The sequence below is a fragment of the Gopherus evgoodei genome, chromosome 13 (genome assembly GCF_007399415.2).
Source record: "Gopherus evgoodei ecotype Sinaloan lineage chromosome 13, rGopEvg1_v1.p, whole genome shotgun sequence".
NCBI lineage: Eukaryota > Metazoa > Chordata > Testudines > Testudinidae > Gopherus > Gopherus evgoodei.
In genome coordinates this window covers 13,640,488-13,666,726 of record NC_044334.1, presented here as the reverse complement: position 1 = coordinate 13,666,726, position 26,239 = coordinate 13,640,488, and the positions used below count along the sequence as shown (strand labels likewise).

Genomic DNA, 26,239 nt, shown 5'->3' with positions numbered 1-26,239 from the left:
GGAGGCTGTAGCTACTTATTCAACTGTCCATCTCAAGCTGGAATGAGCAGCGGGAATCTGAATCTTACATTCCCTTTTGCGCTCCCTGGTTTGATCCTGGCTGACAGAAGCTGAGCAGCTACCAGACAGTTCAGAATTCACACTGCCTGTAGCACCAGTGGCTTTTTCTCATTAATACACGCTACAAAGAAGAGCGGGCACGCAGAGCCGGCGCAGTACTAGACAATCTCTCCCAGCTCATTCTTCTTTGGTTTATTTATAAATGCAAGTGCTTGTTCAGAAGTCCAGGGCCCAAGAGTTCCCCACACACAGCACCGGTGATTGCAGCAGAGTGCTGATGTGATTAATATAGTTGGGAAAGTGCTACTGCACTCAAAGGGGAAAAAAGAAAAATCTGACCTCACCTGGGTTGAAATTGCCCCCCATGCAGAGGGGTCAGCACGTGGCCCATGTGCTGCTTAAATCCCACATAACCCCTTCCAAGATTTCAGCAGTGCCCCTACACCAGGAGGAATATTCCCCTAGCCCGAGGGCATCTACTTGAGGATTCCAGTCACACATTTCCCTGCACACGTGGGTACCCCTCCTCTCATACAACCCTCCGAATACTGGTGGTGTCAATCTGATTGGTAAGAAAAACTCTGCTTTCCTTCCCCATCTCATGAAATACTGGGTGTTCCTTTGCTAGTAGGAATAGGTATCATCACTCTGACAGCCCAGCCTCTGGTCACACTAAGGCCTTTTCTACAGAAAACAGGTGTAGCAATATAACCTATGTGTATTACACACCATAGCACCTAAAACAGAGGTGGGGAAACTATGGCTCACAGGCCACATCCGGCCCGCAGGACCGTCCTGCCTAGTCCTTGAGCTCCTGGCTGGGGAGGCTAGCCCCTCTCCTGATGTCCCTCCCTCTGCGCAGCCTCCCCTCGCTGCACCTGCACTCTGGCCCACTGCTCCTGCGGGCACCATGGCTGACTTGGACCGGGCTGTGAGCTCCGGCCAGGCTGTGCGGCATGGTAAGGGGCGGGGAGCTGGGTTGGATAAGGGGTCACAGGGGGCAGCTGGATGAGGTGGAGGTTCGGGGGGGCAGGAAGGTCAGGGGATGGGGAGCAGTGGGGGTTGGATAGGTGTGGGAGTCCTGTCAGGGGGCGGGGTGTGGGTAGGGGTTGGGGCAGTCAGGAGACAGGGAGCATGGGGGGTGGATGCAGATAGGGTCCTGGGGGGCGGTGGTCCTGGGACAAGGAGCTGGGGGGTTGAAGGGGTTGAGAGTTCTGAGGGGGGCAGTCGGGGGCAGGAAGTGGAAAGGGGCCAGGTTGTTTGGGGGGCACAGGCTTCCCTACCCCACCTTCCATAGTTTTGCATTCTAGATGTGGCCGCTGGGCCAAAAAGTTTGTCCACCCCTGGCCTAAGAGCACTAATTATGGACCAGGCCCCATTGTGCAAACACACAACCCCCCCTCTACTACAGAGAGTTTTATGGCCAGAACAGTACTTAAGAGTGGTAAAGCTCATTCCTGCACAAGAAAGGGAATGCGTGTTATTGGTTTGAGGCACCTTTAAATCCACCCTTGGGATTATATCAACATAACCCCACCCCCTCATGTGTCAACCATGCCTAAATGTTCTGCACATAGAACACCTGCTGGTTTCTAATCTTACACAGAATGAATGAGAAGCGAACCATTTGGGGATGAGGATACAATCTGTTTTCCTTGCACTCTCCAGGGTTTGAAGTGACAGAAGTTGTATTACACACGCTTACAAATAATGGCTACACTTTCATGCATTCTCACACCCAATGCTTGTGCATCTGGCAACTCCTCTTCTTCTAGTTATCATCTGAAACTATGGACCCTCTCTAATCCATCACAAGATCTAACAGGAGACGCCCAGAATTAGCTCTGCAGTGAAATTCAAATGACTGCACCAGGCTTCATATCTTCATGTGCACAGCAGTCAAGGCAAAGTCTGGGTGAAGGCAGCTGGAGGTGAGAGACGGGGTCAGGCTCCACAGCAAGGTCTCATTGTAACAGTGGTCGGTAACACTGAGGCAGGGTAGCAAAGGCTGCATTTACGGAAACATATCGAGGAGATGTCAGGTTAAAAATCCGACACACGTTTATTCAAGAACATCTTAGGTCCTTACATGGCTCCCATGACGGTTGTGTCTGGGCATCTCACAATCTTTAAAGTACTGATCCTCACAACACCCCTGGGAGGTAGTGCAATGCTATCACCCCACTTTACAGATAAGGAACAGAGGCACAGTGGGGGTTTGAATCCAGAACTCCTAAATCACTGGCTAATGTCACAAGCACTGCATCACCCTTCCACTGATATCAAAAGACAGGGAGCAGAGCGCAAGGAGACTGGCTGAGACCACATTCCTGCCTTTGCAAGTGAGAAGCCAATAATGAAGGCAGGAGCTCCCTAAGGAAGTCAGGTGCCCAGCTCCTACTGAAATTCAACTGGAGTTCAGCACCTAATTCCCTAAAGATCCCTTAAATATCCCAGCCAAATCCTCCCACAGCCACCGATAGAATTATCTATTCAATTCCTTGTATGTGGCCCATGGTAATTTGCTACTTGTTCCACACTTAGCTTGGAGAAAACGTAAAGCCGGTCAGCTAGAGGACACTATCATAGGATGTATTCTGTCCCAACTTATGCAAAACCCTGCAGAGATTTCTACCTCTGTCCTTCAACCCCTTGCCAAAATTAGGTCTCTCCCACCTTCTACCTGCTTCTTGCAGGAGATGGAGAAACATTTTCTGTTCAAATTGTTGCAAGACAGAGCTGAAAACTAACTGAACAAGAGCAACTTGTTAAGACCATTGGATCCCATTGATTTCAAAGAGACTACTCACATGCTTAACTTAAGCATGCACGTAACTGGATCTCCAGCTGCGCACTCAACATCTTTCAAGATTCAAGCACAAGTCAACAGCAAAGGAAATTTCTGTATCACTTCTGGAAATCCAAGTCTGGGGCTTTGCCAAACTATTCATCTAGCTTCATCAGACAATGGAAAGACACTATTTAACTCCTGACTGGCATTCAGGCTTCCACTGGCTACATTTCTCTTCCTCTAAGTTGTAAGTGGAACTATGTTTAACCAACTCTCAGCACTCGGGAAATAATACCCAGGATCAGCATGGCCTCCCACTGCAGTTTGACCAGAAATTTAGCCACAGTAATCCCCAAGAGTATGCTCATGTTCAAAGCAGGACAGATTTAGCCTGTGGTAATGTTCTGCTAAGGTAACTTTGTACCAAGTGACTGAAGTGTATGCAAGAATTTGGTCCCATCGCCACCATAGTAGATGGAGTTAGTTGGTGTCATCTGTGAACAGCTGCTTTTGGAAATCGAGTCCGTTCTTCCAGCCTCTGCATCCAGGAGTCAAAACCCAGTACCTGTAAAGGTTTATAATACTTCTCCGATTAAACTAGTTTCTTACTAGCTGAAGTTTGTCAAATATATGTAGACGTTAATGGCTGTAGCGTCATTCACCTGACACCAATTTACAAGCCATATATTGAGATCGCCTGCAGCAGGCCCAAGTCCTCCACCACAAGAGTGGGGCCATCTCCGGAGTGAAACCCAGACAGGACCCAGGTCTAATGGACTCAGAAGGTTCCCACTCCCCTCACCTCCACACCCCCAGATGCCAATGATAAGAGTGCAATGCCAGAGTACATCAGGTCCCTCCAGCCCCGAATCCAATCAACAATAACCCACACCGGACACTTCATAGGAAGGTGCAAGAACCCAGCAGTGAACAATTATGGAATAACTGCCCATAGAGAAAGATGCTTTCTGACCCCAGGCAGGAGGTGAATATAAAATGCAAAAGGGAGGCCAGTGAGAAACAAGGAATCTGTTAGGAAGAGGAGGAGCTGCCCGTTTGTGGAGGCGGATGAAGATCACAGGAACATCTCAATTAGTCCAACCATCAACTTGGATTTCACAGCCAAACCTCAACGGAAATACTCATGGATCAGCTGGGTGTGTCTTCCACAGTCAGAGTCAGTCATACAGAAACGTGTATTACAGAAAGGCAGCATCATTCCAGCGCAAAATGCTCCGCAAAGAGATCGTCCTTCTTGCCAAACAAGCCTCTCACTTGTTCAAACTCCAGGGGCACGCTGGTGACTTTTTTCTTTAGCTCTCTATCAAAAAGCTATTTAAACAAAGGCAAACGCAATTTGGGTTTCATTAGAACTCTGTAGCAAAAGGGTATTTTTTTTGGCAATACAAATTCCAGTCACGCAAGGCTAGACATTTATCCCCACACCGAGAGCAGGAAAGGGGAAAGCCAGGGATTCTTGAGGCCTTTTTGATTATGTGACAACAGGGGAAAAAAGAAACCATTTTTAAAGGAGGCAGCACAGAAACAGACAGAGGTTTAAGGGAGCTGCACCCCTTTATCTCATCACACAAGGAACAAGGTGAAGGCAGCACTAATAAATGCATGGAAGGCAAAATTCACCCCCAGCGCAAAGGCCCAGGCACTTAAGACCTAGCAAGGGGCCAGGGCTCAAAGCTCTGCTGCCTCACAGCGGCTGCAGCAGCGTGCTCCAATAGGAGACGGTGGCAGGCGGAAATATTTTGACAGCTGAGATTTCTCCGGGACAGACTAGAGCTGGTAAATGAGTATTAAAATAGTAACAACTTGGCTAGCGTAATCAGGACCTGCTGCTGTCACAGCCTCCCACTCCTACGCTCCTCCCACCAGGCAGGCAGAGCAGAGCAGAGCTTAGCGCCTAGCCGAGCCTGGCTACCAACTCCACCTGGACAGCAGGTGCTGCAGCTGAGCAGCCCCCGCAGGACATGATCTCGCCCAAGCCCCCATCCATTGTTAGTGTTCAAACACACACCCAGCGAACAACCCTACCTCGTAGGCAGATAGCTCCAGGAGCTCCGATACGTCATCTTCTAGTTCAGACAGCGATTGGTTCACAACGGCAGCTGCCTGGGCCACATCAGGGTGATAGTGGCTCTGAAGAGTCTGAAGCACCAAGGAGAACTAGGTACGTTCTATAATCAGGGGAGGGCAAGACGAGTCCATCGGGCTTCCCCAACCCCACTGCTAGCATCTGAACCTCTGCTGATCTGTTACAGCACTAGTTTAGTCTGACTAAGGCCCACATCCTCAAAGGTATTTAGGTGCCTAGTTCCCATGGGAGTTAGGCACCCAAATAACATGGTGGATTAGGGCCTTATAGCCTGAGCAACAGTGATAGGTTTGCTGCTCTTCCCACCTTCAGCATCGATACGCATCATCTAGAAATAGAGCCTCCTACCACCTGTCATGCGGTCAGCAGCCCCTTAACTCAGGGAGACCCTGCGTAGGGACACTGGTTAGCATAGACAGGGATTGACTGTCCATCACGACCAAGGTCAGGCTCCCGCAAACACAGTTTCCTGCAGGCTTCCTCCCTTATGCAAAAGCGCCATGGAATTGAAACTGGAAAAGATACCCTTGCTGTAGAGTTTTAGAGCCACCACAGAATTTAATACATTCTGCTTGGCTAGAGAATCCCACGGGAGGATTCAAAGAAGGGGAGAACCTGCTACAGATTTTCAGTTCCACAGAGCCCAACTGGATTTGTCCCAATTAAACTCCACAAGGGTTATTAGTGGGATCATTTTTACCCCGGCCCTAATGTCTTGCTTATTTAGTGCAGGATATTTGCTGTGCTCAGTACCATCTTCTGCAGTTAACTGTGTGCGTCCGGTTGTGCGGCCAGAAGGACTGGCACTTAGGGGTCATTTCCTCCACAGAAATGCAGCCCAGCTCTTGTGCATGTGAAATAATTTGCATTACAATTGGAACTGAGGGGCAAGAGGCAAGTAGGACACTGGCCAGGAAGTCAGCTCATTTCCAACCATGTTCCTTTAAGTGACATCTCCTATTGTAAAGTAATGCAGTGAAAAGGGGGTGGTGGTGGGGAGGTTTGATGGTGGGAAGTAAGCAAAGAAGGGGGGCAAGCAGGGGCTCTGTGTTCTGCACCAGTCAGGTTATTGGAGGACTTGCCTGTAGCTCCCACAGCGAGCTCTCCAAAGCCCTGCTTTCAGATGGCTCTTCCTCGTCCATAATGTATGGATCTTCTGACAGATCTGAGAGAGAAAGAGAGACATTAATAGGAACATCTATAATGCACAACTAATAGCGTCCCTGAATGGGGATACACACACCACCAGGGACACATGGCAGAAACAGAGAGCAATGGGCACAGCTAGACTGGGATAAGAAACCATATCTGACACGCCTGCGGTAGAAGAATAAGCCTGCACTGATGTGACCTGGCAGACCTCAGGGCTGCTTGCACTCCAAACCGTGGCTAACTCTGTTGAATTGTAACAAGTGCAGGAGGTGACTCTGAGAACTGGAGGCAAGATGCCAGAATGATTTGAAGCTAAGACAGAAGTCTCACACAGCCCCAACTTGTCACTCATGTTCAAAACCATCATCAACCAGTTCACGGAAAAGGCAATAAAGACACTGGAGGTTGTTAAGCCAACCTGGTGGGAGAAATGCTGGGAACTAAGGAAACACTGAGCATATTTATTCATATCCAAAATAAATTTTCATTCTTTATATTGAGCACAATAAAGTCTACCCCAGGCCATCCAAGAAATAGATTAAAACGACTCAAAACACCTAGAGACTCAAACATTTTCAAGTGACTAGTGATTTTGTGGGGCCAATTTGAAACCTGATGTCCAGAAAGTGCCAAGCAGCCACCCTCTGAAAATCAGTCCCTTTGAAGCATCTCAACCTGGGCATCAAAAAGCACCAGTTGGGCATCCACATATCCATCCACACAGACGTCCTCGGAAAGCATTTATTTAGCTGGACACCTAGAGAATGGCGGGTATAACAGCTAGATCTCAGCACAAGGAATCTACTTGCCATGCCTTGCTCCAGAACCCTTTGGTTTCTAGATTTATTGGTTTTAAATACACATTTTAGCACCATGGTGCCACTGGGTGTGTGGATGTATCAGTCCCTGAGCCCACTCAAGCTGGGAGCTGTCGCAGCAGGGCCACACGCCTGCATCTAGTCATTAGCCCTGCAGACGTTCTCAAATAGGGCTGCCTGCCTCTAAGGCAGAGGAACAGACAGGGAGTCCTAGCATCAGAGAAGGACCTAGCAGCAGCTCTGTGCCTCTACTGGGTGGAAATGACTCAGAGGAAGACACTGGCAAGGGGCAACAGCTGGCTGGAGAGAACTGGGGAGCTTTAATAGATAGGCCATGAGGACTGTGAAATCCTGGAGACAGACAAGGGACACAAACTACTCTGAATCTTTGTTAATAAAACCCAGGAAGGGACCCGGAGATGGGATTTCACCTTCCCCAGCTGGTGGATTGGCTCCTTTGTGAACGCTTGGTAGAGCACTGCAAGCCCCCTCTCCGTTCTCCTATTACCTTCAGATCCGCCAGGTTTGTGCACAAGAACCTTGCAAGCTGGGTGCCTCCGGAAAAGATTGCAGATGAAGGGAATGACCATGAGCAAAGCCTGAGGCGGAGCAGTGAGGGCCAACCTAGAGAGGCGCTTTATAAACGCTGCCACCAGATATGCTGGCAAGTGCCTATTGGAAACAAGAGAGACCAAGAAGTTATGCCAGTGTCAAAGCCTTAGCTAGCGTCTAGCAGGCGACTCTGCAGCACGTGGCTCCTAAAAATCTGATCCAGATACAACACAGGCAATCGCTGACAGCACATCTTCATGCTGATGTGACCTCCTTGGACTGTCCAATGTAAAGACGCTACAAGCAAAAACTTTAACCTTTTCTTTTAGCTTCTTTTAATTGGAGCCTGGCACCCAAGTCCCAGTGAAAGTCAATGAATCGTTCACCACGTTGCCATCCACCGCTGTTTGTGCTCCATGCCTAGATTCTCAAATTTCCCTGATGTCCGATAAAACTCTTGTATGTCATCTCTTTCCCCTCCCCCCCCAGTCTTTTGATCTGCATCTGTGGCATCTCCTTATGGACATTTCCAGCAGAGACTGACTCGTAGCTTTGTATGTGGTAATTTATACATGCATTTGCTAATTTGTGAGTGCTTGACTTTGTAACCTCAATAATGTTCTTTAAATGAAGTTGTGTGTGTGTGTGTGTAATTGGTATGCAGGCCATGGTGACACATTTATGAAATATCTTTAGGACTAAGGTGAGTGTTCCAATTGTCAGAAAAGACCAAACCCGTCTGCAATGCCTGATAAGTGTATGTGACAGCTTTCCTTATTTTTACTAACCAATTCCATTTTACCTCGTCCATCAGCCAATCTAGGCACTTCCTCTGAGACAGGAGAGCTAGGATTAAGGATTATGAGTTATAGCTACTCAGTCTTGTGGACTAATACACAGAGAAATTCATACTGATTTTCTAGTGGTAAATCACAAACTATGTTACTCTCGGTGTATGTCATCAATGCAGAAAAGTGATAGACATATAGCCTCAAATTAGCAGGTGGTTTATCTAGCTTCTTCCTTCCATGCACTCAACTGGCAGTGTTAAGACAGGCTGTTGAACCCCTTTGTATAAAAGGGCCAGCAACTTCTCAATGGCTTAACCGCCTGTAAAACCTTGCAAGGGCTCTGCATGTTACTCTTGAATTGCACACTTGCTACTAAAGCCATGGAGAGAATGCTATTTGCTCACCACTTCCAGCTACTGATTCAAACAGCAGCCAGCTGAATTGAAGAGCAGCATAAGCACATAAGGGACTGCAGATAACATTCAGATACACAACCGCACTTTTACCCTTTTCATCTATTCAGGCACATGACAAATGGTCAAAAATTCTGCAAGTGCAAAATGAGGGAACAAGACTAAGTCACATTCTCAAGCCCAGTTTCCTACATGAGGCTAACAAGAATCAGATCCTACAGACACAGCAAAATACGTTTAGTCAGCGAGCACAGGGGACTGTTCAAGGGCAGTCTCTGGCTGGACAGAAACACAGGGGGAAATAACTGGGCAAATATTATCAAAAAGGTACTTACGATGAAGACAAAAATAAATCGGCTAAATGGAAAAACCGGGCTCGGTACTTCACGTGGTATATGGAAGGGTCTAAGAGGCTGTACAGCTTTTTGTAAAAGTCGGGGTATTCCCTGTTAGAAAAAGCAAACAGATGTGCAAATTCTTGATTTGTAAGTAACCTGGAGGAACGCTGTGGCATTCCTTATACCCTAAACTCCCTTCTCTAGGGCACCCTCATCTGGCCTCGTTCAACTGAGCTGCCAGATGGAGGTTCCTCTCCCCAGCCACCAAAAAAAATGGTGATTTTGTGCTTTTGTGGACAGCTTTGGTGCCTGGAGTTCTCACTGGCTTGAGTAACCTCCACTGAAGTCAACAGCAAAGCTCCCACTGATACAATGGCTCAGGATCACTGACAGAGGCATTGCAAGCTCCCACCCACGGCAAACATGATTTCACCTTTTCCTGGAGGGGCAATTAAGTCTTCATGCCCATTCACCCCTAGCCCAAACTGCTGACAAGACAATGGTGGGTTTTGCAACGGGGACCAGGAAGTGGACTGGGATGGCCAACGTCACCAAGGCTCAGATGTGGAAAGAGAGAGAAATCGTGGAGCAAAGGACGCCGCAAAAAGCAAAGTCAACTCATTCGTGGAGCAGGTTGGGGGGACGGGGGGGGAGAGGTTGGCAGAAGGGCTGGTGCCTATTCAGGGGTGATTTAGAACCATAGAGAAAGAGCAAGTTCACCCCATCCTACAACACACACAAGCATCTCGCCTCCTTTTCTCCCCCTCTCGGGGATCAAGTCACAACTGGGAGCTTTCCAGCTCAAAGCTGCTCAATGAGTACTGCTTCACTACCCGCTGTAAAATGTGTCCCAGATCTCTCTGATGTGAGCTACAACCAGCGCCAAGGGTGTGACCCACACCTTATGAAAACATATTGCAATTGTCTCTAGTAACAGCCCTAACTCCTGCAGCATCCTCATGAAAACTGCAGTGCTTTGCACAAGTGCAGCTAGATTTTCAAGGGCTCTATACTCACATGCTCGAGAGGGGTTCAGTTTCCATTTAGGCATTTATAGTAAGGCCCAGGTTATCAAACAAGCTCAACCCCCAATGGGATGAACCCTACTGCAGAACCCTGCAGTACTTTGCTTTTTAATGAGGGAATTTTAGAGCACAGGGAACTGGGGAATCCACGTCAGTCCCTTTTATATATAAAGAAGGAACTGCAAAACTCTGCTCAAACAAAACACTTGTCCCTTTAAACAAGATGATGTTCTTGTTACTTACAGGTTATGCTGATGAATCAGAACAAATAACCCATTTAAGGCTAGAAGACTGATTGCTCCACCTATAAAAGAGCAAAGTGGGATAGTAAGATCTAGCAAAGCTGACAGGTCATCACAGGTCTCTGTAGCAAACATTAATGGAAACGGACCCCGAAGGGACAGAAAATTCAGAGCACTCGAAACTGCAGCAATTAACCTATGTGAAACCCCCCAGCGTAATGACTGGCTGTAAAATTCAAGGGATGTGAATTCAACTAAAGGCTACCAGAGACTCACAAATCACTTAGAGAGCTTTTTGCTACTGAGTGATTTTAGCTCTAGTTAAAAGGATACATGCACAAAGTAAGAGGAGCTGAAAGAGGCACCGTAATGCTGGCCTAATCCCCCCCACGAGGGCAATGTCTGGAGACAAAGATACTGCCTTGGAATTCGCACTTCCGCAGGAAAGCGGTGCATCTTATATCTAAACACAGACAAGGTGGAAGCTTAGCTTGTTTCACAACAGCACTGGTTGAACTCTCTGGTTTAAGAAATCTTTCTGGTACACGCCTCAATCTAAAGCTCTGAGCAGGATCTTCTTACATACGAAGAACGGGAATAAAAAGTTATTTCTCAAACAGGTACTGGCAACCAATTTGGTTTATTTCTCTTTACCTCACCCTCCAGGACCCCTGCTTTCCTCAAGGTTGTTTCCTCCCTTCCAGCCAAAGGCAACGCACCTCTACTGACTCAGCCAGATGGGTCCCTCTTTAAATCGCCCCCCAAAAAGGCAGAGGGGCTGCAGCCCACCCGTACCACACTATAAAGACAGACACAGTAACATCGCGGCCCTTTGTCATTCCCCAAGATTCACAGAAGTCTATTTCTTTACCCACCTATGTCATAGGCGACTGTCAGGAAGTCAATCATAAGGGTGGGTTCATTCAGGTGAGGCAGGATAGAGTCGTGCAAAATTACAAGAACCTTTTTGTAAAGGCCGTTGGGTAGCTGTGAAGGTGGAAACATCACATTAAACATTTGCTGCAGAGAAGAGAAACACTACCTAATTAAAGGCTAGAAGGGTTGACTCAGGAAGAAAACTGGAAAGGGCTAGACAGATATAGCATAGTTCAGAGACAAAGGTCCCGATCCTGTGCCTGCAGAGACCCTAAATGTAAAACATTTTGGGTTCATGAGTGGGTCGGTGGAGCTATGCGACAGAGACGGGGAATCAGCCTTAACAACAAGAGTGTTAAGTTGCGTGGACGATTTGAGAAAATTCCAGGACCGCAATAGTAACAAAAGTTAGAGGAGGCTAGGTTAAAGCAATAAAGGCCAGCTCCCACTCACCTTGTGTTTAAGAAAGCCAAGCCACATCCTTTCAAAAGCCCGCTTATGCTCCTGAAGACAAAAATGCAAACACTGAGCTAAACATACTGATGAACACACGGAGTTCAACTCTGCCAATTATCAAATGAAGTGTTACCTTTAGGTTCGATACCTTCCATTCTTCCTGGTTAGCTGTTTAAGGAAAAAAGCAAGACAAATAGTTAATCTGAAATGACCAAAAAAAATGACACCTTTCCACTGGCCCTTTTCAAATAGCTACACTTTAATTATTACAGCGAGCCAAGCACACCTGAGTTCAGTTTTATTTCAGGCTGAATCTACATGGAGCTGTGGACATCTGAAAAGCTTTTCACTTCGGACAGCACTAATCAAATTGTTCTTATGCAGATTTAAACACAGAGGAGTTAAACAAGGTATGATTTTCTCATGTCATTGCAGTTTGATCAAAAATATACAAGGAACAAACATCTTTAAACTTCTGAGCTAATGAGAATCTAGGCTTGCCCAGACCATCTTGGTTGAAGTGCGATGGATGGGAAGGAGGAATAAATGCCAATTAAAGTGACCATAACCAACCATGGACACTTCGTGCAATTAAGCAGGTTTGGATGTTTCAAAGCTTTATAAAGGCACTCTCAGGCCATGGTTTGTCTTTCCTCAAGAGCATGTCTCTCTATTAGCAGGTGGAGATGATACCTCCATAAACAGTGATCCAGGGCAGCAGAAGAGGGTAGATCCTCAAAAGCAGTTTTAAAAAAGGACTGCAGAATGTTTTCTTTTTTAAATACACTGTCATGAGCGTGTACGATACTTCGTTTTAAAGTTCTGCATTGCAGAAGTTGGATTTTGTTACATTTGGTGCGATTCTAATCACATTAGCGAATTCTAACAAGCAAACACCCTTAAGCATGCTTTCCCCCCCATCTCATATGTCATCACATGAAGCTAATAGCAACACTACAAAAACCACTAACCTTGCTTCACCATGAAATTGATCACCTCACTCTCTTGGCTTGGCATGCTAATTGATGAAATGAGGGAAAATACATTCTGTTGGTAAACTGGAAGCGGAACCTGGGGAGGGAGGGAAAGCACATGCATAAGTAAGAGTCGCACAAAGGATCAGTGACTTGAACATTCGTCTATTTTACCCGCAATGACAGCATTTAACTAGAAAAACACATTAAAACAAAGATCTGGATGTTAGATTCAGAGACAAATCAAGATTAGAATCAATCATTCTTACAAACTCTCCCAGTCTTAAATTTTCCTGGTTTGTCTAATATAAAACCTGAGTCTGAATTAACCCTTGTTTTACAAAACAAAAACTTGGCTGCTGCTGATAGAAAAAACAAACCGACCATGTTTGCCCACTAGAGAATGAAGCAAAAATCAAAACCTTCTAGCTGAGCCCTCCAGATTGCTCAGGTTTGGCTAAATCAGAACGCAGTATCCAATCAAGGAGGTTTTGCAAAGGAATCCAGAAAAACACGCCTAGTTAAAATGGAGGACAGCGTTCTGTAAACCTGGCATAAAAATAAAATAGGAAAGAGCTCATGGCATGCAAAGGAGCACACATCTCTCTCTAGGACCATGAAGGGCATTCCAGGTATGGCTGGAGAATCCCAGACACTCACTTCACCTACAAGCTGCAGCTTCCAAACTGAGGGGTACCCAAACCCACTTCAACTGTAATATTCAAAGCACCTTTTGTGTCTTCTGCATGACTTGCCCAATATTTTCAGCGACAGCCTTCATCACAAAGTACCGAATGTCATCATACTCCAGGTACTCTTGGAAACGTGAAATCAGGAGCGAAGAGTCCTCTTCACAAGGGATTAAGTTCTCCACAACTAACTAGCAAAGGGTTTTGAAAAAAAGTAGCATGTCAAAATTTATTATACACAAACACTAACAGAGATATTTTTGTTAGCCATGAGCTACCTCAGACTTCTGTTATCTCAGAAAACAGCAGAAAGTCAGTGCCTAGTCTTCTATGGCGTCCGAGGATGAACATATGTTCCCAGTGTCTACGTTCTGTGCATGACATAGAATAGTTGACATCAACTACTTTTAAGTTTTGCCACTCACTTTTAAAAGCTCACGAGGGAAACGGAAACTCCCTTTCCATTCTGCTTTGACCAAAGGGTATTTCCCTTCCAACTCAACAAACTTCATGAGGGTAACGAGTGATAATTCCTTTAAAGGAGACAAAAGAAAGATTTAAAAATAAAACCCACAATAAATCTTAGAGATGCTCACTCTAGTCAGGATGAATACGATGATAGGACAACAACAGAAATCTCAGCTATATATGACAGCATTGGAAGTGCTACTTGAGGGAGGAAGGCAAGAGTCTTTATGGCAGCGGTGGGCAACCTGCGGCACAACAGGGGTAATCTGATTGCGGGCCATGTGACATTTTGCTGACATTGACCATCTGCAGGCACAGGCCCCCGCAGCTTCCAGTGGCTGCGGTTCGCCGTTCCCAGCGAATGGGCATTGCAGGAAGTAGCAGGCAGCAGGTTCCTGGGGAGTCACCTATTGAAGCAAATATCTTCCTGTGTGTTCACCTCAAAAGCATCCCATCTAAGTATTGTCCCTACCTATTTTGCAAATTCTGGAAGGGACACCCGGCACAAGGCAACATATTATTAAACTAACAAAACTTACCTTGACCTGAAAAGACTCATGGCCCATCAGCTCCACCAAGCAGTTGACACAACTGTTATAACGATGCCTCATCCATATTTTGTATTTGTCTTCTGCATTGTAGTTACCTGAAGGGCAAAATATAAAGAGAGAGGCTTCTGATTGCCCATGGGCATGACTGAAATGGAGCAAATCAGAGAAGTTAATGTGGTTTCTGACAGTCCTGCTCAGGGAGGGAATCAGTCTAAGGGTTACAGCTGGTAACAGGCATTACGAGGCGTGTTCCAGCCTTTGTTCAGGAACTAACTCAATCAGTGAGTTTAGAAAAGTTACAACCCCCATAGGCATCAATTTATCCATTTGTAAAACATGAATCTCTGGCATCTTCTATCTGAGGCTCTTAAAAAGTACATTTATGTTAAGCCTTGATCTATGCTGCGGGATAAGGAGGCCTTATCCCCATTTTAGTTAGCAAGCTGCCGTGCAGATAGGTGAAGTGACTTGCCCAAGGTCGCACAGGAAGGTCTGTGGCAGACCAGGGAACAGAATCCAGATCTCCTGGCTCCAAGTCAGGTGTGTTTGTTACAAGCTCATCTTTTCCAAATGGTGACTAAGGGCTTGGCTTCACTTGCAGATGTAGAGTGCCAGGAGTTAACCCAGCCTTCGGAGACTGCAGCAAGGAAAATGCTGCCGTGCGTTTACACTGTCAGCTGCAAGCACACTGGCGTGGTCACATTAGCAGTTCTTGCAATGCCACAAAGAGCAGTGCACTGTGGTAGCTATCCCAGTGTGCAAGCGGCTGCAACATGCTTTTCAAATGGGGGAGGAGGATGGAGTGTGTAGTGTGTTTGGGGGGGAGAGAGTGTGTGTTTTGGGGGGCTGAGGGCATGTCAGCATGCTGTCTTGTAAGTTCAGACAGTAGTAGCAGACTTTCTTCTCTCCCGCCCTCCCACAACAGCAGCATTCCACATTAATGCTTTGCTTTGTCTCAGACCAAATAAGCATGCCAGCTGTCAGAAACAGCGCTTTGAAAGGGGATATCCGCTCACCTGCAGCCGATTTCAAAACAATGAGAAGAGTGGCCACTTGACTTCAGCGGATTATGAGGTGTTCCAGAGGCCAATCACAGCGCAATAATGCAACATCTCGTCCACACTGACATCTGGGCATTTCAGTCAAGGCACAGTAAGCTTTACGCGTCTCTTGGAGGTGGATTACCAGGAGCGCTCCTGCTGCAGAGTCCAGGCGCTCTACGTGCCTTGCCAGTGTGGACACCTCAGGAGTTAGGGTGCCTAGGGCTGCTTTAATGTACTCTAACTCGCAAGTGTAGCCAAGCCCTACAGGACTTATTCTTTACTGATATCTGGTACTGATTTCACTATGGCGATTCAGAAACAGACCTTGCTAAAACAGTGCAGGCCCCCCTATAATGAATGCAGTTAAGCTAGGCCTCATATCAGTGTGGTAGGACCATGTCCACACTAGAGAATTGCACTGGTTTAATGACATTCATTTTTAAGGCTAGGTCTACACTTCACATAGCTATACCAATATAATTGTCAAGTCAGGAGTCTGAAAAAACACATTCCTAACCAGCACAATTCTGTCAACCAAACCTTTGTTGACGCAGCTAGTGCTGCTGGGGAGGTGATGTTTCCTGCGCCGTAAGATGCATCTACACTACAGGGCTAAGCCAGCATAGGCTGTGTAGTGTAGACATTCCCTAGTTAAACTGGTACAAGATGTTTATGTAGATCAGGCTTTACCAGCCCCTCTCACCCTCAGGGATGTTGGGAGATTTAACCTGCTCTGATGAAAGTGTGAATTGTCAAGGCCGCTATGGGATTATGCCGGGACCTGGGGTCACATAAGCACGTGGCCAGGGTTTACAAAGAGCCGCAGAGAGCAAGCAAGCAGCCACTCGCTTACCTGCGAGAGAGGTCTCTTCTTCCGGCAGCTGGCCTACGAACAGCTCCCCCCGCTCCAGCAGCGTCCCAAACAGCCGGCTGCAGGTTCTGATGGCACAAAGGATGACGTCCTCCTCGTCCACCTGGGGGAGAGAAGCAAGGTCACAGAGCTAGTCTGCAGGGAGACAGATGCGGACTCAAAGAGGAGGCAAAGACAGCAGGAAACCTTCCTATCGGGGCTGACCAAGCTTGTCCACAGGAACCGCCTGGCAAAGGCCCCCCCCATGCCTCCAACATCACCCCCATTGCCACCACCCAACCCCTCACTGCCACCCCCACCAGTCCCTGCCCCCATTGCCACTGACTCCTAGTCCCAACCCCCCAACTACCTCTCACCCCCAGCCCACCCCAGTCAGTCCCCCACTCTCCCTTACCGCAGACCCTGGCACCATTGCAACCACCCTCAGATCCCCTCACTGTTCCTCCATTGCTACTGATGCCCTGCCCCAGCTCCCCCACCACCAACCCCAGACCCCTGCCCTTCCCCCAGTCCCTTGCCCCAGCCCCTTACCAAACCCCATCCCCTGCTACTGAACCCCGTCCCCTGCCCCACCTCCCCCCCAGCGCTACCGAACCCCGTCCCCTGCCCCAGCCGCCCCACCGCTACCGAACCCCGTCCCCTGCCCCCCCAGCCTCACCGAACCCCGTCCCCTGCCCCAGCTCCCCTCACAGTGCTACCGAACCCCGTCCCCTGCCCCAGCCCCCCCCACCGCTACCGAACCCCGTCCCCTGCCCCAGCTCCCCCCCAGCGCTACCGAACCCCGTCCCCTGCCCCAGCCCCCCCCACCGCTACCGAACCCCGTCCTCTGCCCCAGACCCCCCAGCGCTACCGAACCCCGTCCCCTGCCCCCCCAGCCTCACCGAACCCCGTCCCCTGCCCCAGCTCCCCCCCAGCGCTACCGAACCCCGTCCCCTGCCCCAGCTCCCCCCCCACCGCTACCGAACCCCGTCCCCTGCCCCAGCTCCCCCCCAGCGCTACCGAACCCCGTCCCCTGCCCCAGCTCCCCCCCAGCGCTACCGAATCCCGTCCCCTGCCCCCTCCAGCGCTACCGAACCCCGTCCCCCCCAGCCTCACCGAACCCCGTCCTCTGCCCCAGCCCCCCCCAGCGCGCCTCCCCGCGGCCCCCGCTCACCTGCAGCAGCTCCAGGATCTCGAAGACGCGGTTGGCGCTGCCCCGGCTCCGCAGCACCGACTCCAGGCTGGAGGCCAGCGCGGCGGCCGCGCTCTGCCCGAGCTGCGCCATGTCGGGCTGCTCCACGTGTGCGGACGGAGCAGCCGAGCAGCCCCTGGCGGCAGCGAGAAGAGGCGCAGCCCGGCGGAGCCGAGTCCCCGCCCCGAGCTAAGGCGGGAGGCGGCCAGCGCGAATCCCTGCACCCCCTCCCTCCGGTGCGGCCCCCACCCCCTGCTCCTCCGACACCCCGAGCCGCACGGCAGCAGCCCCCATCCCCGTGCACCCTGCACACCCCGAGCCGCACGGCAGCGGCCCCCACCCCCTGCTCCTCTCGCACCCCGAGCCGCACGGCAGCGGCCCCCATCCCCGTGCACCCTGCACACCCCGAGCCGCACGGCAGCGGCCCCCACCCCTGTGCACCCTGCACACCCCGAGCCGCACGGCAGCGGCCCCCACCCCCTGCTCCTCTCACCCCGAGCCTCAACGGCAGCGGCCCCCACCCCTGTGCACCCTGCACACCCAGAACCAGGGCCAGGTGGCAGCAGCTCCCATCACACCTGCAGTTCTGCAAACACTCATGATTTTGTCATGAGTCTCATGACAGTTATTGTTTTGAAAGCCCCAGCTCCTGGAGTCAGTCCTCTGTCTGCCTGTAAACAGCCCGATTTGGACTATAAGCATTAGTGTTCATTTCACATGCATTAATTCTGCTGGGGTGAATTAACATTTATAAAATCAGGCAAATCCATGGACAAAAAAGTCTTTTTCCACCACAAGAACAAATTACTAGCAATCAGTGTTAGTTACTGGTACTTTTAAAAGCCAATGCCCTACCCTTTTTAACAAAAAACAGTGGAAGTGTATTGAACATTATTTACCCTACACAGTACTGAAATGACAGATATGTTATAAAAATGTACATTTTATTACACCTTCAGGTAGGATACAGCACTATTCCTTACAATCCTACTGATCAAGTACAAATATTTATGTTCATAAAGTATTTACAAGTAGATTGACTTTCTAACACCTTGGGAGAGTGACAAAAAAAAATCTGATTTACATCCTCATTAACTGACCTTAACAATAAAAACAAAATTGCCTCTTTAGACACTGAATCAGACCAGCACACATTGATACAGTCAGCAGTTTTTTTCCCCACTGTTGCAAGTGTTCCCCCTCCCACTCAACTTTCAAGAGCTGAACACTTGAAAGTAAAATTGGGGCTTACAACTTCTAGGCAGTACTTTTAGATGAGCAAAATATACTGTACCTGCTGTCAGTTATCCAGTTGTCCCTGCATTTTAACAATTCCATTGCCAGCTTTATTAGTCTATGTTGCAGAGCTGCTAATAGAGATTAGCTAATTGCCCTGGCTCAGGGGAATCTAAAACTTGTTCACTAGTTTGCTCATGTACAAACTTGGTCAAAACAAAACAAAAAACTACAACCTGAGGGTCCAGGAAAAATAGTAAGATGCAGGAGAAAAGTAGTAATCAGATTAAAAAAAAAAAAAATCAAGAACTCTGCCTGACCCCAGATATTCTGGATCTTAACTGAATGAGACATTTCCTACTTAAAACAGAGGAGCTCCTTATGAATTCACTTATTTAAGCCATTTGTCCTACTGTTTGATACCAATAACTCTGTATCTATAGAAATCAGAACAAAAGATACACACATACTTTTTCTTTAATTAGACTCCCCTCCTAAAATATTGAAAAAATTACAGAATGGGGAGGGGAATCTTTGTTTAAAAAAAGCAAGTTTCAGAAATGGAATATTACCATTTTCACTGAATTTCATGTCTGTGTCATGCAGTTTTGTGGCCAAAGTTAAACAAATCTATTCATCCAAGAGCTTTCTGAATCCTCTCCTAGTGCTGTCAAACAGGCTTTCGCAGCATTTTTCCCCTCCTAGTTCTATGCATCTTTTCCTTGTTTGTTTGACAACAATAAGGCAAACTGATGTGGAGGAAGAGGCATCCAAAATACCAACCTGAAGATACATTCATCATTAGCTTTAGTAAAAGAATAGTACAAAAGTTAGATCTTATTCTTTACACAATTGAAATATTAGTCTTAGATTTCAATTTTCTATTCCCCACTCCCCCAAGCTGAAAGATGAGTAGAAAGTACTGAACATTTAAACATGTTGCAAAAGCAGAATTAAACGGATGTATTAAACTCCATCTGTTCACGATTTTCCCATTTGGAAACAACTAAGGGCCATTTGTTTAGAGATACCAATTCAACAATTCTTTTACAAAAAATGGGGTACACTTTAATACACATCTACAATCAATACAGTATTCAGCACATGCCTAGAATATCCATTATTTTAAAGTGAAGTATGAGAGTGAGTGCACAGGTTGGGTGCTTCAATAAACTGTACACAAAACTACTAACAAACATTTTAAAAGACTTACAAAAATGGAGGATGAAACATGGTTTTCTTTTTAATTACAGATACTTACAAATTTTCACATTTATTGGCTAACCGCTGCAGGAGAACGTCAAATATAATTGGTTCTTCTGAGGGATGATCACCTCAAGTGAGAACCACATGCAGCTTTCACAGCCAGGTGGAAAGCACTCTGCTACACTAGTTACACTTAGTTCTTAGTATGGCTTTGCAATGGATATTAAACACTCATACACATTACAGCAGAGGACTGCATATTCTTATTGGCAGTTATACAATATATTACATGGATGAATTTTACCAACATTTAAGGGATATCACCATTTTTTTTGTAAAGCTGGGGCAGAATGCGCCTTGTATGAACTTTATGAGCATTTTCTGAAGTGAGTTTTTTTTTTTTGGGGGGGGGGGGGTTTGAGAGAGAGAGTTTCCATGTTAAACGTCAACCGCCAAAATCCTTCTGTTAAAAAATGAAAGATTTATCTTCATTTGGATGGGGATCTGCAGAGAACCCGCCCGCGGTGCCATGGCTTAGCAAACATGAAATGCGGTATGTCCATGCTTATTTCAATGTAATCATTAGTTCAACTAGGTTTGGTGGGTGCCTTCAATCTGACAGTAGGTGTCCTCATTTGCACTTTTGCTTGCTGGTTTTGGGCTTCAGATGTTGCTGGTGCCTGGGCTGGATTCTGTACACCTGAGGCCTGAATTTGGGGAGATGCTGTTGTCACAACTTGCTGCTGTATAAGTTTCTGCTGGACCACTTGAGCTGTAGCAGTTGTTGCTGGAATCACTTGGACCTGTTGTTGACCTGCAGTCGTCTGAGACAGTGTCACAGTTTGGGGCTGAGCCTGAACCTAAAAATATTTAGGTGACAGGAGATAAAACATGGTTCAGCATTAAATATAGAGTTCATTAGTATTCTGCACCACAATACAGCAGTTTACTTGGTTGGACGTTTTTTCTTCTGACTGACAGGCAGGTGAACCAATCACAGTAGACAGCTGTAGCCACTGCAGCAAGGTTTTCAATGTTCTCCTGCTTGTCTATCCATTTTGAGATCACAGGAATGAAAATGGAGGAGCAACTTCAACTGTCACTACCTTCATCGGAGGCAGAATGAGGGGGAGAAGTCACACTTCAGCAGAACGCCCAAGTTTCACTGTGAGAGGTTCAGGAAGTGCCCTGTCAGTCAAAGAGGAAACCCATCCATTGTGAAGTGTTGCGTTAAGGGTGCAGATAAACTGTAAACATTCAAGATAGTATTTTCAGAAGTGTTTAGCACTGGCCTAACTGTGCTCCCACTGAAGTCAATGGTATAACTCCCACAGCTGTAAAACAGGAAAAGGATGAATACCTCCTTTGTAAAGGACTTTGAGATCTACTAATGGAAAGTGCTTTATAAGAGCAGTGATATTGATTGGGAGCAGACTTAGGTCAGCACTGATCACCCTTAATGTTTGTGTCTGTTGAAAAAGAGTAAGACATGTTTATTGCTAATGTTCTGAAAGCTGACTTTAAACTGTTTGAAATAAAGGCTCTCAGCTACTTAGTGCTTGTTTATGCTTACCGGGGGATTGAGGCATCAGTCAATTTAGCAGGTCTAGTGAAGACCTGCTAAATCAACCACAGATCGCTCTCCCGTCGACTCCTGTACTCCACCTGAACAAAAAGCACAAGGGGAGTCGATGGAAGAGTGTCTCCCGTTGACATAGCGTAATGTGGATCCCGCGGTAAGTATATCTAAGTACATCGACTTCAGCTATGTTATTCACGTAGCTGAAGTTGTGTAACTTAGATTGATCTCCCCTTGTAGTGTAGACAAAGCCTTAGTGTTTAGTTTCCTCTTTGTCTGCCTCATCCTTGCCCCATCCCATTTTGTGTTGCTCTGAACATTTCTTTGTTTTCTGTGAAGCACCTAGCACAACCTTGGCCACTACAACGTAACAAACAAGCTTGTAATTCTATTATTTTCCATATGCTTTAAATAGAACAATCACTAAGTTGGCTGCCATTAGCTCAATTCTCTTCCTATCCATCATTATCTTTGGTTACACATCATGATGAACAGGCAGGCACAACTTTTAGAAGCTCTCTTTAGCTCCAGGTCAAATAAGAGAAGCCTGTTTAGGATCATCAAGAGTAATAATAAAAAGAAATATATAGCAGTTGATCACATGCCCAGTGACTGCATCTTAACATAAGAATGGCCATACTGGGTCAGATCAAAGGTCCATCTAGTCCAGCATCCTGTCCAATAGTGGCCAATGCCAGGTCTCCCAGAGGAAAAACAGGTAATCATCAAGTGATCCACCCCTGTTGCCCATTTCCAGCCTCTGGCAAACAGATGCTAGGGACACTATTTTAATTTTTAGGAAAGGTAACGAAAATACTAGGTATTTTATAAATATTACATACGGTACATGGGAAAGAAAAATACATTTCTCCAAATAAGAAAACCTGCAATAAATTGTGTATCTTCTGTTGCGTTCAGCCTGAGTGACCCGTACCTGTTGGGAAACTGAAACCATCTGCTGAATATTGGCAACAGTCGCCTGTTGCTGGACCACCTGTGGAAGCTTTGCAACCTTTAGTAGTGTGAAATAGAAAAAATGCTTATTAAAGAAAAATGATGAATATCTTGTATTTATTTTCTCTACACATCTCGTAAAAGGCTTATGATGGGTTTACTCTATTCTGGCTATTGTCAAGCCACAGCATTATTTAAAATATGCTATTAACTAACTGTCCTTTGGAAAGCCCATCCCAGTGGCATTAGACTGGGTAGTGTGGAACTCTGCACTTGGGTGATGTTCTTTTTTCATAAAAAGCTTAAGACTATTGAAGAAATCTTTTGGGGCCAAATTTTCAATCTACAACTTGTATGTGAGAGACTGTTTCTAAGCCATTGAAAAACTACAGCAAGTTTAGTAATTCCAAAGGGTTGGACTGTCACAGCCCTTACTTGATTGTGCAGGGGAATAAGGCTTCCCCTCTTTAATCTCCTTGCTTCCCTTGGTTAAACAGTGAGTTAGCTGCCCAGAGGACAGCAGGAGCCACCTGCCTGCTACTCCCCACAGTATGCTGTGTTGATGTAGCCCAGTTGGTCCCAGAATACTAGACGAGGTGGGGGAGGTAATATCTTTTATTGGACCAACTTCTTAGAAGAGCTCGAAAGCGGATCTCTCACCAACAGAAGCTGGTCTAATAAAAGAGATCACCTCACTCATCTTGTCTCCCCATTGCACAGGGCCGGCTCCAGGCACCAGCCCAGTAAGCAGCTGCTTGGGGCGGCCAACGGTGAGAGGCAGCACATCCGGGTCTTCAGCGGCGGGTCCCTCAGTCCCTCTCAGAGCGAAGGACCAGCCACCGAATTGCCACCAAAGACTGAAGCGGCAGCAGTAAAGCTGCAGATCACGATCGCAGCTTTTTTTTTCCTGCTTGGGGCGGCAAGAACCCTGGAGCCGGCCCTGCCATTGCAAACAGGTTGGCAGGGAGGTGATGGCAAATGGGAGTAGAGCCACGGCTCTACTCCGCCTCTTCCAATCAATGGTGAGAACGGCTTGGTGGGTGAGCAGTGCGGAGCACACTGCTCAACGAAAAGGATGATGTAACTTATTCCTCCCCAAAAGCAATGAAGGTGTGGGGAAGGAATCATGACTCTCCAAGTCACAACTTTCTCTGATCTGCTCCTGGTACTAGACATAACCCAGGGCAGACCACAAGGTTGCAATCCCACCCAGGGAGTTTTACAACTACAGTCAATTTTTAAGAACATGTAACTGGTATTGAAGCCAGCGGTTAATAAAACTCTAACCTGACTCTACTGCAGTAAGACTGTGGTCTTTGCTACTTTCTAGTCACAGAGTATTAACTTCAAGGGAGAAATTGGGCCCCAGTACCTGTATCTGTGCTTGCACTTGCTGGGTTCCACTGGGTTTTTGGGCCTGGGAAATTGGAGTTGTCAGAAACTGGGTTTTAATGGCTGGCTGTGTACTGTAGGTAACTTTCTGTTGCTGTGAAGTCTGCTGTTGGGCTTGGACGGTAAGTTGTTGAGCATTTATCTGGAGCAGAAAAATTAGAAAGCAGTGAGTAAAGCATACTTCCGAAGAACAAATATATTGCTAATCACTTTGCTACAGTAACTGGAGATCATTTCAGAGTTAATAGCCAGCAAATGAGTATTGGTGAAAAGCCTATGCACACCGAAAACATTTCTGAAAACGCTATACAATTTCAGAACTTTATGCAAGAATCTGCAAACTGTAACTTGTAACAAAGTCACTTTGCCAAAGTCCATGGTAAGTTTGAAGTTTCATGAAGAAGTCAGTTTTATATTATTGTGCGAAAAGCATGTGGAAAATATAACTGGTGAAAATTCAGCACTTTTCCATATTTGGCTATATTAACCTCCACACTTCTATTTTTTTATCAAACCAAAGAATTATTTTTTAGGAAAATGATTAAGTGCCTAAAAAGATAGAGGCTTATAATAAAAGTCCATTCTCTACCAGAATTGTAGTTTCATAAATCAGTCTCATGGGAATATATGTATCCTTCAGACCCACTCACTGCAATTTGCGCTATGAAAGTCTATGAATAATCTGGGAAAGCCAGTAACTGAAAGACTTCAGCCACAGATGCTGTCACAACAAGGCAGAGAAACAGTAAACAAAGGAAATACCTTTTGCTGTACAGTAGCTTGACCTTGTGCGACCTGGGGCTGGATGGCTTTCTGTTGCTGTGCTGTTGGATGATGCTTGAGTTTTAGCAGCTGTTGGACATGCAGTGGCTGTGCCACCACTGTCTGTCCTCCTGCAAATAAAAAAAAGAAAAAGAAAAAAGAAAAAAGAGTCTTCATCTTAGCCTTCTGCTAAGTATGTTTAAGGAGTGCTTAAATCTCACTGATCATAATATACAGAGATTTATGCACATGCTAAAGTTTAAGCACATATGTTATCCCATTGAATTCAACAGGACTTCTCACACATTTAAAGTTAAGCAAAAATCTTTGCAGGATCAAGCCCTAACAGTGCCTTTCTCTCCAGCTGTGAGTGCAGTAAGAGACAGTAAACATGAGGCAGTCTTTTAGAATCTATCTTGCCCTTCAAACAAAAGTGAACATTATAAGCATATTCTGTGAAATAAGCTATGAAGCATGTGTGTGCCATCACCATCACTGATTTTATAATAGATGTGGTAGTATATGCCATTGTATCTGAAGGCAGGATTAAGCAAAATTTCACTGCATTAGTACTATAATACCGTTAGAATAATTTTTTACATACTGTAGTAGATGCTGTTCTGAAACGAATATCTGATACAGAAATATCAGTTAACTGAATCTCAGTTTGCTACTCAAATGGCTTTTAACTCTATTCTTAATTAAAAGACTATTCTTCTTAGAGATTGTGTGATTACTATGGTTTTATACAGAAAACCTGTTCACCACCTATTCTTAGAGCACGGTTTCTCAAACTGGGGTCGCTGCTTGTGTAGGGAAAGTCCCTGGCGGGCTGGGCCGGTTTATTTACCTGGCCCCTCTACAGGTCTGGCCGATCATGGCTCCCACTGGCCACGGTTGGCTGCTCCAGGCCAATGGGAGCTGCTGGAAGCAGCGCAGGCCGAGGGACATACTGGCCGCCGCTTCCAGCAGCTTTCATTTGCGTTCAGCGGCGAACCGCGGCCAGTGGGAGCCGCGATCGGCCAGATCTGCGGACAGAGCGGGTAAACAAACCGGCCGGGCCCACCAGGTGTTTTCCCAACACAAGCGGCAACCCCAGTTTGAGAAACACTGTCTTAGAGGGATACCATCAACTTCAGTAAATATAAGTGCAAAGTACTTCACTTAGGAAGCAAAAAATCAAATGGACCACTACAAAATGGGAAATATCTGGCTAGGCGGTAGAACTTTTGAAAAGGATCTGGGTGTACAGTGGATTCCAAATTGAATGAGTCAACATATGATGCAGTTTCAAAAGGCAAATATAATTCTGGGGTGTATTAATAGGACTATCATATGCAAGATGCGAGAGGAAATTGGGCCTTGCTCTACTGGCATTGGTGAGGCCTCAGCTGGAGTACTGTGTCCAAATCTGGGCCCCACACTTTAGGAAAATAAGTGGACAAATTGGAGAATGTCCAGAGGAGAGCAAAAAAATGATAAATGGACTACAAAACCTGGCCTAGGAGGAAAGGTTAAAAAAAACTGGGCATATTTAGTCTTGAAAAAGACGATCTGATAACAGTCTTCAAATATTTGTTAAGGGCTGCTATAGAGAGGACTGTGTTCAATTGGTGTCCATGTCCCCTGAAGGTAGGACAAGGAGCAATGGCTTAATCTGCAGCAAGGGAGATTTAGGAAAAACTAACTGTAAGGGTAGTTAAGTCTAGATCAGGTTTCCAA

The 26,239-nt window shown here is 46.6% G+C and overlaps 2 protein-coding genes across 9 annotated transcripts in view; both read right to left on the bottom strand.

Moving 5' to 3' along the window:
• Positions 1-2,098: 2,098 nt before the first annotated feature.
• On the bottom strand, positions 2,099-17,481 carry NOC4L (nucleolar complex associated 4 homolog). The gene is made up of 15 exons (XM_030583080.1): positions 17,371-17,481; positions 16,200-16,320; positions 14,292-14,398; positions 13,710-13,817; positions 13,326-13,475; positions 12,593-12,692; positions 11,755-11,789; positions 11,619-11,669; positions 11,165-11,276; positions 10,291-10,351; positions 9,020-9,130; positions 7,437-7,600; positions 6,041-6,123; positions 4,898-5,011; positions 2,099-4,183 (listed from the first exon to the last, which is right to left on the bottom strand). The coding sequence occupies exons 1-15, from the start codon at positions 17,479-17,481 to the stop codon at positions 4,067-4,069; spliced, it is 1,545 nt and encodes a 514-aa protein (XP_030438940.1). The 3' UTR covers positions 2,099-4,066.
• An 830-nt stretch (positions 17,482-18,311) lies between these two features.
• Positions 18,312-26,239, bottom strand: part of LOC115660842 (E1A-binding protein p400-like) — a 65,656-nt gene continuing 57,728 nt past the window's right edge. For 7 of the 8 annotated variants that reach the window (XM_030582615.1, XM_030582613.1, XM_030582610.1 and 4 more), the window contains 4 exons: positions 24,518-24,648; positions 23,736-23,897; positions 22,344-22,421; positions 18,312-20,690 (listed from right to left, as the gene is read on the bottom strand). In XM_030582615.1, coding sequence (XP_030438475.1) covers positions 20,418-20,690; positions 22,344-22,421; positions 23,736-23,897; positions 24,518-24,648 — 644 coding nt within the window. In that variant the 3' untranslated portion in view covers positions 18,312-20,417. Of the gene's footprint in view, positions 20,691-20,718; positions 21,019-22,343; positions 22,422-23,735; positions 23,898-24,517; positions 24,649-26,239 lie in introns of those variants that run through there. The other variant, XM_030582617.1, reaches the window with a different exon arrangement.

Coding starts and splice junctions, on each gene's coding strand:
- NOC4L (XM_030583080.1), bottom strand. CDS start 17,481: ATGGCGCAGCTCGGGCAGAGCGCGGCCGCCGCGCTGGCCTCCAGCCTG. Junction 11,277..11,618: donor TTGGCTTTCTTAAACACAAG/GTGAGTGGGAGC, acceptor CCACCTTCACAG/CTACCCAACGGCCTTTACAA. Junction 4,184..4,897: donor TGGAGCTATCTGCCTACGAG/GTAGGGTTGTTC, acceptor TTGTTTAAATAG/CTTTTTGATAGAGAGCTAAA.